Here is a 12,301-nt window from a genome sequence, read left to right as displayed (position 1 = left end):
AATTTTTACCTATATCATTGTCACTGGCGTCACTGTTTTTCTTTGAAAAACAAAAAAAAAGATAATTTATCGGTTTATTAAATGATCACTTCGATTCCAATTAATTTCAAGCAATTTTGAATTTAATTGAAATAATCGAAATACGATCGGTTAAGCGGTCCTACTACCACTTCCACGCGGACTTGAATAAATCAGGTAACATTGCCTTGTCGCAACCACGATAGTGGACATAGACGAAATTCCTCCTTGTTATCGATTCAAGTTTAGCCAGGACCATCTATTCTGGTTGACCATCGACGCGTGTCCCTTTTCCCTTTTCCCTTTTCCTCCCTAGATCTCCATTGTGTAAGCATCGAAACTTTTCTCATCGTCGTCAATGGAAGAGGATAGAAAGTTTACGATCAAAACCCGAAATCCCCGAAATCCTCGAAATCCTCGAAATCCTCGAAATCCTCGAAATCCCCTAGATTGAGTTCGCTCGAGATCGTAACGAAAATGATGAGGAAATATTGCAGGATAAAAAACGGCTTGCTTTTTGGCGAATATCTAGGCCGCACAAATTAACGTATAATGATCATTATCCGCAAAGTCGGACTTAAACGCGAAAACCAGAAGATTTCCTTAAAGGAGTCGTTATTCTGGCCCTCGGAACGATATCACCCCAACACTACTGTCGCATCCGTCTTTCTATTCGTTAAATCTAAGGAAGAGAAAGCTTCTTTGCCAAATAAATGAAACGAATGCCTACTACTAGGTTAGGTTTAAAAGATGATGAAATTCCTCGGCTTGTGTAGAAGAGTTTGAGCGCGAGCAAACTTTAAATCAGGACATTGACTACCACGCGAAAACCTCCATCTATTCTCTTACAATTGCGCTTAAATACTGATCGGGGATAGTTTGGTCGTTGCCGCAAACACTATTCAAAATTCAAACAGTTTCGAGCGAAAGAAGAAAACGTGAAGAAATAAGAAATTTTTCTGAAACTTTTATTCCGAATAATTCTGATATCAGTTAGACAAAAAGGGAAAGGCCCAGGATAAATTGATAAATTGATAAATTGATAAAGAGAAAAGAAATTTGGAATTTTATCGACTCAGTTTCTCATACATATATTCAATAAAGTTATCAACACGGTGCGGTGGATGAATTTTTCATCTCGCAATAGACGAGTATTTATATTACGATGCGTTTTAACAAATTCTAACAGAACATTCTTGTTACGTGATTTCGATAATGGTGTCCTTTGCTGTTCGTCTATCAACGAGAGAATAATTGTCTTGTTACGTACCTACATACATTATACATATATGCAACGTGCCATGGAATGAATATTTTTCCGTTTGCCTATTGATTTGATGGAAAATTTTCATAACGATCAACAATAATACGTGAATAATACGTGAATAATATCGTGCCTTCGTTCGGTGAATTTATCATCACTGGAATCAATTTCATTTAATAATAATAATAATAATAATAATAATAATAATATACTTATTCAATTGAAATAATTATTCAGTAAAAGATTTATCATTATTATGGTTGTTTGAAATTTTAACTATAGATAATTAACAAATAATTTTATAAAGACTATCTTTCTTCATCTTTTTTCCCTGTCTCTTAGATTCCCTCGTCAGGACGAGGTCGTAATTTAGCAGGGATATTTGATGAAACCGTTTAAAAATCTTTTTAAACGGACTTTTAAATCATTCCAGGTTAAAATGTACAATTTCCTACGCGATTTCCCGTTGGTTAGGTTATCAGTGGTAGTCGGCTTAATCGGACCACCACTTTTTCCTTTCCGTCTGCCATTGTTCTTTCCGTCGCATTCACTTGAACGAATCCAACCAACCGCCCAACTTTCGTTTCGTTTCGTTTCGTTTCGTTTCGTTTCGTTTCGTTTTCCTTCCGTTGTTGGTGATTAAATGGCCAATTTGCTTATACAACTTTCAACAGTTATAAAGGATAACTTGGTTTCGACTGTAGACATCCTGTATGTAGCGTTTGAATTTTAAATAAAAAGATAGGCGATGGAAATTGAAAAGTAAATAAACAACTTGCGATGCCATGTTGATGTATTTAGGTAAACTAAATTAAGTAGGTAATATTGATTTGTTTTGCCCATTTCAAGTTGAAATTTCCAGCAGCTATAGAAGTAAATTTGTGTAGGAAGGAGGATCGACAATCGACAGCGCCTCCCGTGCAATTTAATATTCAGTGAATCTGGAACTAATCCAGAGGCCGGAGTTCCGTGGCATTTTTGCAAAACGTGACACTGCAATTTCCTTGCTGGGCACAATGCCGAGTCTGCCTGCCTTATCCTGCTTTTCCCCTTTCTCTATTTTCTCTTTTCTCTTTTCTCTTTTCTCTTTTCTTTTTCCTCCAGGAACACGCGGCTGAATCTTCCGTCCAATTCTTTTTCCTCGGTACGAGTTTCTCAAACGGTCTTTCCAAGTGTCTCCGGGTCACTCGATCGATCAGTGACGCATATATTAGCCGCGTCTTTTATCGAGATTATTGTACCAGAAGTTTACTTCTATAGAATTATAAAGGTTATTTGAAAAACGATGCGAGTCTCGGTTACCTATTGTTATCCAGTTACAAATTTGCCGATAGTTCTAAAATTTCATAATTCCATGCTAGAATTGATATAGTTGTGAAAGAAAGTGACGGTAAAAGAAGGAAAATTTTAGCTCGATGCGACGCGACATTTAATAATAATAATAATAATAATAATAATGCAGCTGTCTTTAATCTGGATTGCTTCCAACTTCTTCGAATATTAAGCTGTCCTTTTTTTCCTTTGCGCGAACGTGAACGTGTACGTGTGAGAGAAGAAATTGATGATACATATTTCATTTAGTTAAGCGACTAGAAAAAGAGGAGAGAAAGAAAAGTCTAGGCATATCAAGGTGAGAATTCAATTGAATTGGAAAAAAATAAACTTGACTCGTTCGTATCGACGAACATTATTCGATCATCTTTAAATTCGATCAGATTGAAAGAGAAACGTTACAGAACATTAGTGTTGGTCTCATTGTCGGTAATTAAACGAGGCTAATTAATTACAGCAATTAATTACGACAGGAGCACACACCCCAGGCTCGCTATTTGGCTAATTGATTCGTTTCCAATACTCCCTTTAATGGGTCATGATTAAAGACATAGCAATATTAATTATCGTCAATATCCGACAATGAATTTTTCTTACTAAATTATACCAAAAACTATCATACCTTTATGTACGTGTGTATGTCCTAATATTTATATTAGAAAAACCCTTTGTGCAATATTACAAGACGACAAAAACCATAGAATCAGCGTAACTACTTGACTCCCTAATCGAACCTAATCGATGTCAGTATAGAGAATCCGGAATAAACAGATGACCCACGTGGAAACGTACAAGTTGACAGGTTGAAGGGCAGACCGGAAACATCGCAAACATTAGCATTGCTCTTGACACCGAGTGTCTAATAACAGATATACATAGTACGAAACTGTGGTGCTTCGAAGGCCCTAATTTCTGAATGCGTTTGGCAATCCACTTCAAAGGCTTTGGCCTTGCATTTAGGCCGGAGTCACCAACATTAACGAGACCAATCAGGCGGCTGGGTCGTTTGTGGAATTACTCCTTGCTGAACTATTGTCCGGGCCTGATTGTCGAAACCAGATCTGATTCTTTCTTTACGAGATTCAATGCTGGATGGAATTGGCTTTCTTTTCGTGCATTAACTCATGGTAAACTGACTATGCGAATAGCGAATATAAGTGACGGTGAATAAAAAGATAAAAGTTTAGAAATTTTCTAGATTTCGATTTCAATAATCCACACAGTGGATGCGCGCGAGTAAATGAAAATTGAACAACACGCTAACGTGCTTCACCTTACCTTTTATTTCATCGAAACGAGAGAGAAAAAGAAAGAACGATGGAATTGTGGCCAACGAAAAGGATTTAATTGCGGGGAAACAGAAATAACTGGAGTGTACTAAAAGGCTTCCGAAACGGGCGTAACTACGCTAGCAGACACGGCGATTAAAAAAAGCTTGGCTAATCGTGTGTATTTCAGTCGGAAAATGAGAGTAATTGGGTCGTTTACCTGCCATACTGTACTCTGTACATTTTCAAATTTCAAATTTCAAATTTCAATTTACAAGTTGCTTATTGTTAGATTTCACCTTATGAATCTTCTTTTTTTTTTAAGGCACTCGAAACTCGATTACGAGACACATTAAGTTAAACCCTCTGCGACCATTAACCGCTCGAGTATTACTCTATTCTGGCTCTTCCTGGTACCTTTTTATTGTACATTACTTTTGGGACGACGACGAGTCTGGTATCTCATCGTCAATAAGACCCGCTTGAAATTCGATGATCCGTTGAACGAGTCCTGAGAGAGCACCGGCGCGGTGCTCAGCGCCGCCCAGCGCCACCCAGCGCCGCCCAGCGTCGATCGATCCGGTAGAAGCTGAAATACAAGGAGGCAAGTTCGAGGAGGTTGTTGTCCATGTTTAGCTCCTTGAAATGGGCCACAGTCTGTGAAACGGACATCCTCGAGTTCAAGTTAGCTCAGTCTTCTCGGCACGGCACGGCACGGCACGGCACGGCACGTCACGTCACGTCACGCCACGCCACGCCACGTCCTCCTCGGAGAATAGGATTGACAAGAAGCTAGGCAATGATCAGAAGCCTGCTGCCGTTTCTACTTGACATTCGGCTTGAAATGTTAACTTTCTGGATCGGATCGGAATAGCTGGCTTGTCTGCACTGGGATTATACATATAGGTACGATCGTAGCCTCGATTATATGCATTATGCATTAACGGAGCGTGTGCGCGCGTATTCACGCCCGATGAACACGCTTTTGGGCTTGCGGCTATTGTAGGAGAGCAATGATATAAGCAGGAAGCGGTAACTTGAACGCCATCACGATCATTGCTAAATTAGGTTGCTTCGTGGGTATCTTTTATCATCTATGTACGGGTGGAAAGGAAAGCGGGATTTTCTTCTTAATATAGATAATAATCAAGTACTTGTATTACCTACAGTTAATAGTTAATAAATAGTAGTGCGATTGACACTCAAACACAACAGTTTTTTTATTTGAACGCAGTTAAATATCACTTATTGTTAGCGTGGACAAGTGAAAATGTGAAAATGTGAAAATGTGAAAATGTGAAAATATAATAGAACGAAGAAATCAGATTGGCTTTCACGATTGCAATTCACAACGCTGATTGTGAGCGTAGCAGTGTACGAAAATAGATTTCCATTTCGCCTTTTTATCGCGTAAACAGTGGAACTTTCTAACGATTGCGATGTATTAACCATCGTAATGATGGATCATCGATGAAAAAGAAGGGGGTTGTCTTTTCAAGCATCGACCCATTTCGATTTTCCAACTTGTTTCGAACGAGTTGGTACACACGTGCTATCCCTGTAGGTAACTGTTTACCAAAACGATTTCGCGGCCAAACGACACTCTGATCCCTATTGTTGGCTGATTAATTGAACGCGTTACCTAATTCAGATACTTTGGTCTCGGGTGATTCTCGCGTTCTGTTGGTTGATTAAACTGAACGTGAAATAGTACCTACCCGAATATACAATATAATAATGTTACGGTGATTTAACCCGATATACTACCTACTATAATAATTTTCTGCATTTCGACTTTTAGACGAGAACATTTTAATTATTATAAAAGAAAAGAAAAATGTGGACTGGGTAGCTTTCTAGGTTGAATAAAATCCTTCTAGCGTTACGGTTCCATTTGTAAAAAGAAAGTTTAGTTGGAAAGCATGCGTGCTTAGTCGAGATACATAGAGATCCGCGATATGTACCTAAATATTTCGGATTAACTGACACACTTCGGAAACAAAATGCTAAGTACAAAGCGTTTTATCCAGGAAATTGGAATATCGAAATATCGAAATATCGAAATATCGAAATATCGAAATATCGAAATATCAAAGATTCTTATTGAACAGGGATGAAACGTGGATAATATGTAGATGGTGTTCCATTAATTGCTTGCCATTCAAATACATTTCTACCGATAGAAGAAAAAATATGTCTTTGGATGTTTTCGTGTTTTCAAAGAAATCTCTATCACGCTACATTTGAAGGGGAGATTTAAACTGTTCATAAGCATTATGACATTACGAGTGTAGAAAAATATCCTATCGTTCCCGATTAGGTAAGTACATTGGAAATCTTCATCCGAATACTATATTCATCATGCAAAGTCCCATTTGTTAAGTTTAGGGACAGAATCCTGACAAGTCGATTATCCATGAGGCGAATATCGATATTCCATCGAAGCAAAGGGTGCTGCTCGTTAACAAAACTTGTAGCTAGACCTGAACATGTAAGACCGATCGATTATCACTTACCGAACAAATGAGTTGATTTTTTCTAAATAATTGTTGATCGAAAAACCTGAATACAACAATTTTCTCCATGTTCGTTTCAACCATCCTGTATAAATATTCTCAGGGAAGCGCAGGTAGATTGATCAGGCAATAGAATGTGAAACATTACGGTGCAACCTCTGTAACGGATACGTTCTAGGTGGTTTATACGCACCGCTTTTCTACCAGGTAACACGATGTTACTTCGTCCTACGAGAAGTCGAGGCTCGCCGCAAATTAGAAAATAAAAAAGGGAAAAAAGGGAAAAAACTGGAAAAAACTGGAAAAATGGTTTTACCATGGTGTCTCCTTTCTGTAACGATGAACATTCATTTCAGAAACAGGGAATAATATAAAAAGCGAGGCAAAGCGAAACCTTTCTTCTTTAACCGTCACCACTAAATATGCAACTGTTACCCTACTCGTCTGTTTCAATAATTATTCCTCCCTTCTTTCTCTTTTTCTTCAACGTTCCGCGCCGTTATTACGATTCAGAGACATTTATTCTCTCTAGCCTGAATCGATGAAAGAAAAAGAGAGGGGTGAATAGAAAACGGTGGTTTCTTCAAATTTCCATCGTACGACTGAATGGAGTTTGATGAACGTTGCACAAACTACTTGTATAACAGAGTGATTCAAGATGGCTTAAAACTGTCCCAGACCTCGGTTAACTTGACGACAATCTACAATTTAAACCTTTCACTGTGGTTCACTCGAAAACGCAACGGTCAAAGATCGATTAGCTACTACTGATCCAGGTAAGAAAGTTTCATTAAGTAAGTAAGTAAGTAATGATTCTGTAAAAAAAAAAATCCGACTAGTTTACCGACTTTCACAGTTCTGATTCGGTGTCTGTAAATGGTAGCCGTGTTCAAACGTTAAATTGATACAAAAAGAAGATATCGACGCGTCTGGATGGCTTAATTGGTCTGACCGATTCTCTAGCAAACGAAAGATCCGGGTTCAAATGTCGGTTCAACGATTTCTATCGGTTCGTTTCTTTTTCTTCTTACAAATCGTTCATCTAAATGCTGTTTTAGAGCAACGAAAATAAAAAAAAATTAAAAAGGATCTCTTTTACGGTATCGACACGATTCTGCAACGGTAGAAGTTCGATTTAATTGGCTCGACTGGCTGCATCTATCTAGCCAGCTATCGACGCGAGCTGTAATAAATCGTAGCTATAATAGAAAGCACGTAACACTCGACTAAGCGGTTACCAGTTAACTTTTGTTATATGTACTTTGAATTTACTTAGGTGATTCACTTACGAAGGTGAAAAGCAAAATTTCCTTCGGTAACTGTTTGAAAGCACTTAAACATTTTCCTTTCACCAGTCTGGTTCGTCAAGCCACAATCAAATGAATGTTAAACAATTTAAAGCTCGATTGAGAGCATCGACATCGCATTCACGCCTCGTTCAAACATAATTTTACGCTTTTCAAACGGTCTAATTCGTCGTTTCCAGTCACGTTCTAGAGACTGGAGCAGCGAATAACATTTCGAATAACGTTGCGAATCAAGCTCGGAGTATCCTCGGTACTAGATACCGAGAGACAAGTATCTGCTTTCCTGCAACCCAAATGTACAGAATGTTTGAAAAAAATATCTACTATAAACATTTCCCCTACCTCTGTCTACAATGTCTTACGATCAAACCTATTGACAATTTTTCATTATCCATTCTTTATCAACATTTCTAATAATAACAATAATAATAATAATAATAATAATATCTGATTTTTCAATGTCGAGTACTTGAAGGTACACTTTCACCGTTCTCAATCGGCTCCTGTCGCGTCGATTCAACTACGCCTTTAGTAGTCCCCTTGTAATAAATATCGAATCTCGATTGTAAGGATGACATATGTCGCGTTTCAAAAAGTTCCACCACCTATCACATGCATTCACACCCTTCGAATATAGATTTCTTACCTTCTCTACAAACATTTCTTAATTCCAACCTCTATTCTGTTAACGCGCTGTGTGATTTTTCGAGCGAAAGCGTTTTTCAAGCGAAAGCGTGGTGCATCCCGTTTGCTTTCAAGTTCTCTCAAGTTTTCCTTCTTCACCGTGCAAAACACCTTTTGCTTTTGGAAACCTATCCCATGTCCCTTCCCCCTAATATAACGATTATTACTTAACAGAAGTTTAAAATGCTTACTTTATTTATACATATACTCGTATATTATTTTTATGATTTTTAAAACACTACCAATCTTCCAGAAAATTATAAATAAATTATAATCAAAGATTAAAATATTCGAAGAATAAAGAGTGTGTCAGCCACTCGTTAATAACGCGTGCATTTATTACATTGCTTGATCTAACGTCAGCAACAAAGATTAACGAGATACCGTTATTGGAAAATGATACGCGAAAAATTAATAATTTAACTGATGAACAGAAAAATTGTCAACTGCAACATTTTTTATTACCATTTTCCGTTTTACAAAACGAAAAATTTTCTTGGAAAATTTCACTCAATTCCCCGAAATGTTTTGCTCCTAGAAGCAAATAAAATATAATACATGCCGTAATAGTCGTAATTCTTTGTTTCAATTGTATGTATGTACTGGTACTGCTTTCAGGTAGTACATATTACGATATCCTTAGGTGTAGAGCATCGTCAAAGAAGTCAATCCAAAGCTCTTTCTATCGACACTGCTCAGATTATTGTTGGCAAGATTGAGGGTCTTCAACGCAGAAAGTGCAGCAAACGTACCTGGATCCACAAAATTGATCAAATTATTGGATAAATCAAATTTCTTCAAACTAGCCAATCCATCGAACGTTTCCGAATAAAGGCTTATCAATTTGTTCTTCCTAAGATCCAGCTGTTCTAACTGTTCCAAATGCGAAAACGCTCCAGCATCTATCGTAGAAATTTCATTCGACTGTAGGTACAAAATCCTTAGACCAATTAGACCCTTCAAGTCATTCCTCGAGATGCTGGTCAGTTGATTATGATCCAAAAACAAACCGTCCAATTTATGTAGTCCTCGAAAGCTACCAGCTCGTATAGTAGTCAATTTATTGTTTTCCAAGTGAAGACGACTCAATTCAGGCATTTCGGTAAATGTACCAGCCTCGATGTTACTGATTTTATTGTCATTCAACCAGAGGAACAACAAAGAGGAGGACAATCCTGAGAAAGACTCCTTGTCGATCGATTCGATGTCGTTGTGACCCAAATAGAGCCACATCAAATTCGACAGAGCAGCAAACGTATCTTTCGGTATATCCTTGATCTTGTTAAAGATCAGCGATAACGAGCGAAGCTGTCCAAGTTCGGCGAACAGGTTCGCCGACAAAGTTACCACGTTGCTGTCCAAGTCGAGCTTTTCCAACTTATCCAAGCCACGAAACGATTCGCGTTTCAATACAGACAGCTTATTACCCAGAGCAAAGCTCAGTCTAGTCGTGGTTAAATTATTGTTAAAGGTGTTTTCTCGGATCGCCAACAGGTTTAAATCGTGAATTTCAAGTCTTTCCTCGAATTCTTGTTGACTGACGTGCAGTAAGGTTCCTTTGCGATGGCACACTGTGTAACCGTTTATTTCCTGACACGTTGCCTCCTCTTCGGAGCTTGCTATCGTCACCGACGACATCAGCAACACGATCGATACGCAGGATCGAAACATTTTCGCGTTCGAATTATTATAGATAATAATGTGTACGATATATTCGCGCGAATAACCTGGTAAACGGTTTGATCGCGACTAACCCGTCAACAGACAGATCGTCCAAGTTTATACTTGTCACCGCACCACCAATTGCATAGCGTTCCAAGAAAATTATTAGATCGAGGTTGCGACCTATGACACGATTATCTGCCTTACGAGATTCTTCTTAACTGCTTTACTCCTATAAATTAGCAGTTGCTATTAAAGCGCTAATTTTTCAAGCTTTAGAAAAGGTGATACATATTTCAATGAAAAGCAAGAAAACAAACTTTGAATTTTAAACATGACCGTGAACTTGCATCAAGTATTTTGTCACTGCGCTGTTCTCGTCTTTTCTTCCTTCTTCCTTCTTTCTTCGCAAGAACGACCTACTTTTTCCTCGCTGGCTATTCTCTAAGAACGCGTCTGGTGCTTTTCCAGAGTAATTAAGCGCGGCGAAACAAGGCTAATTACTGCAGCGACCGTTCGAACCGTTCGAACCGTTCGATAAAGAAAGAAGAAAAGCGGCAGGAATAAATCACTTTTATACGTTAGAGGAAAAAAGCACAGGCGTGAGCCAGAGAAAGGAGGAAAGTTGAAAGGAGCGGAAGAAGATTTTCCGCTAGATGGAAACGAGGGTCGATACTTCCGAGAGAGAATAAATTTCCGCTTGTCGCTTGTCGCTTGTCGCTTGTCGCTTGTCGTCGATACGTAGATGCTCGTATTCTGTGATATTTTCTTGGTCCCTCGACGGTTTTTAATAAAGTCGCGGTCGTGACATCAAGTTCCGTTGATATCAAGTCACGTTCTAATTCGACCGATAACTCATGATTGGTGAACAATAAATTAACGATAAGTAAGACATGAAATCGACTATAGGTATATGTATTTGAAGTGACTAAAAAATTACATTGAAAATTCGACACTTATCACGTCCATGACACCTTTTCAACGCGACGTCGCTCCTGTTGATTGCCATTTTCAAGGCCTGTTACCCTCTCTTCAACTAAGAAACTTTCTACTAAGGTATCGGTGAAAAGCCGAGGTCGTCGAACAACGTCCCACACTATCACTTAACTAATGCAAACTCTATGTAAGTACTTTAGGTAATGAATTTACACGCTAACTGATCATGATATCACAGCGTTTTAGAATCAACTTTATTTGAAATATCTGCCTTGCTTTTTGGTTCGCGGTTGATTGGAATAATTATAACGATTCGAATGATACTCGATATGTAGAGTGCTGATTAGTGCTCAACAGTCCGTAACATAACGACAAGGGTTCTCTACAAAATAACAATCTCTTATCTTTAGTTTCAATCATTTGCTTATTACAAATAACATCGATACTACATAGATACCTACCTACAATTAATCAGCAAAACAGTCTAGTGTCTATCGTCTGGAAGATATCGTATTTCGAATGGAAATGAAAAGAAAATAGGAGATGATTGAAATTCATTCGGTAGCTGTTCGAGAAGACGAGGCACGGACAACGGAAACGGTGTCGGAAAGTTTCGGCCTCGAACACACTCGTTTATGTGAATTCGATTTATGTGAATTTTTCAATACGAAGGGCACATGTAACGAGCGAATACACGCGATACGGCCTTGTCAAATATTCTTACCAATTCCAGGCTGCTCATTATCCACCTGCTGAAGCATCCTTTCAGCTGTTAACGCGTGACAAAATGCCTGACAACACCTGACAATACCTGACAATACCTGACAATACCTGACAATACCTGACAATACAAGCTATTGTTTATTCTTATTTTTGTTACGAGCTTTATAATGTGTATGTGTAGTTTGCAAATACACCAGTCTAACTAGTATTAACCCTTAGATAGCAGTAGACTATTCGGATAGTGTTCACTTTTAAGTTTAATATGATTTACGAAATTCAAACTTTCCAGAATAAACTGTGCGTACAATATTTCCATTTCACTATGCGCAAGGGAAAAATTTCGTGACAAGAAAACTATGTACCTATATAGTAAAAAAGAAAAAGTGAAAGTTGGATGGTAGGTACGCGAGAAGAACACACTTGTACGCGTTACGATCGTGTAACACTTCCGTATGGTTGATTGCAAAATACCAACAGCTGTTAATGATAATTATTTGTCAGAAAATATAGAGTTTCATGGAAGTAAAGATGCAATTGCATTTCTATGAAACATCGATGCACAAAAATGCATTTGTTTCAACTTAAAATTTC

The 12,301-nt window shown here is 38.1% G+C and overlaps 2 protein-coding genes across 6 annotated transcripts in view; both read right to left on the bottom strand.

Annotated features, from left to right (window-relative positions):
• Btk29A (tyrosine-protein kinase Btk29A) overlaps positions 1-12,301 on the bottom strand; it is a 53,989-nt gene that overhangs the window by 5,976 nt on the left and 35,712 nt on the right. The gene's annotated exons all lie outside the window — the stretch shown is intronic.
• LOC117609240 (uncharacterized) lies at positions 8,730-10,168 on the bottom strand. The gene has a single exon (XM_034335318.2). It carries the CDS (start codon positions 10,058-10,060, stop codon positions 9,029-9,031), a length of 1,032 nt encoding a protein of 343 aa, XP_034191209.2. The 5' UTR covers positions 10,061-10,168; the 3' UTR covers positions 8,730-9,028.

Source organism: Osmia lignaria, chromosome 14 (assembly GCF_051020975.1).
Source record: "Osmia lignaria lignaria isolate PbOS001 chromosome 14, iyOsmLign1, whole genome shotgun sequence".
Lineage (NCBI taxonomy): Eukaryota > Metazoa > Arthropoda > Insecta > Hymenoptera > Megachilidae > Osmia > Osmia lignaria.
Note: the sequence above shows the minus strand (reverse complement) of the source record. Positions and strands in the feature narration are given on the sequence as shown.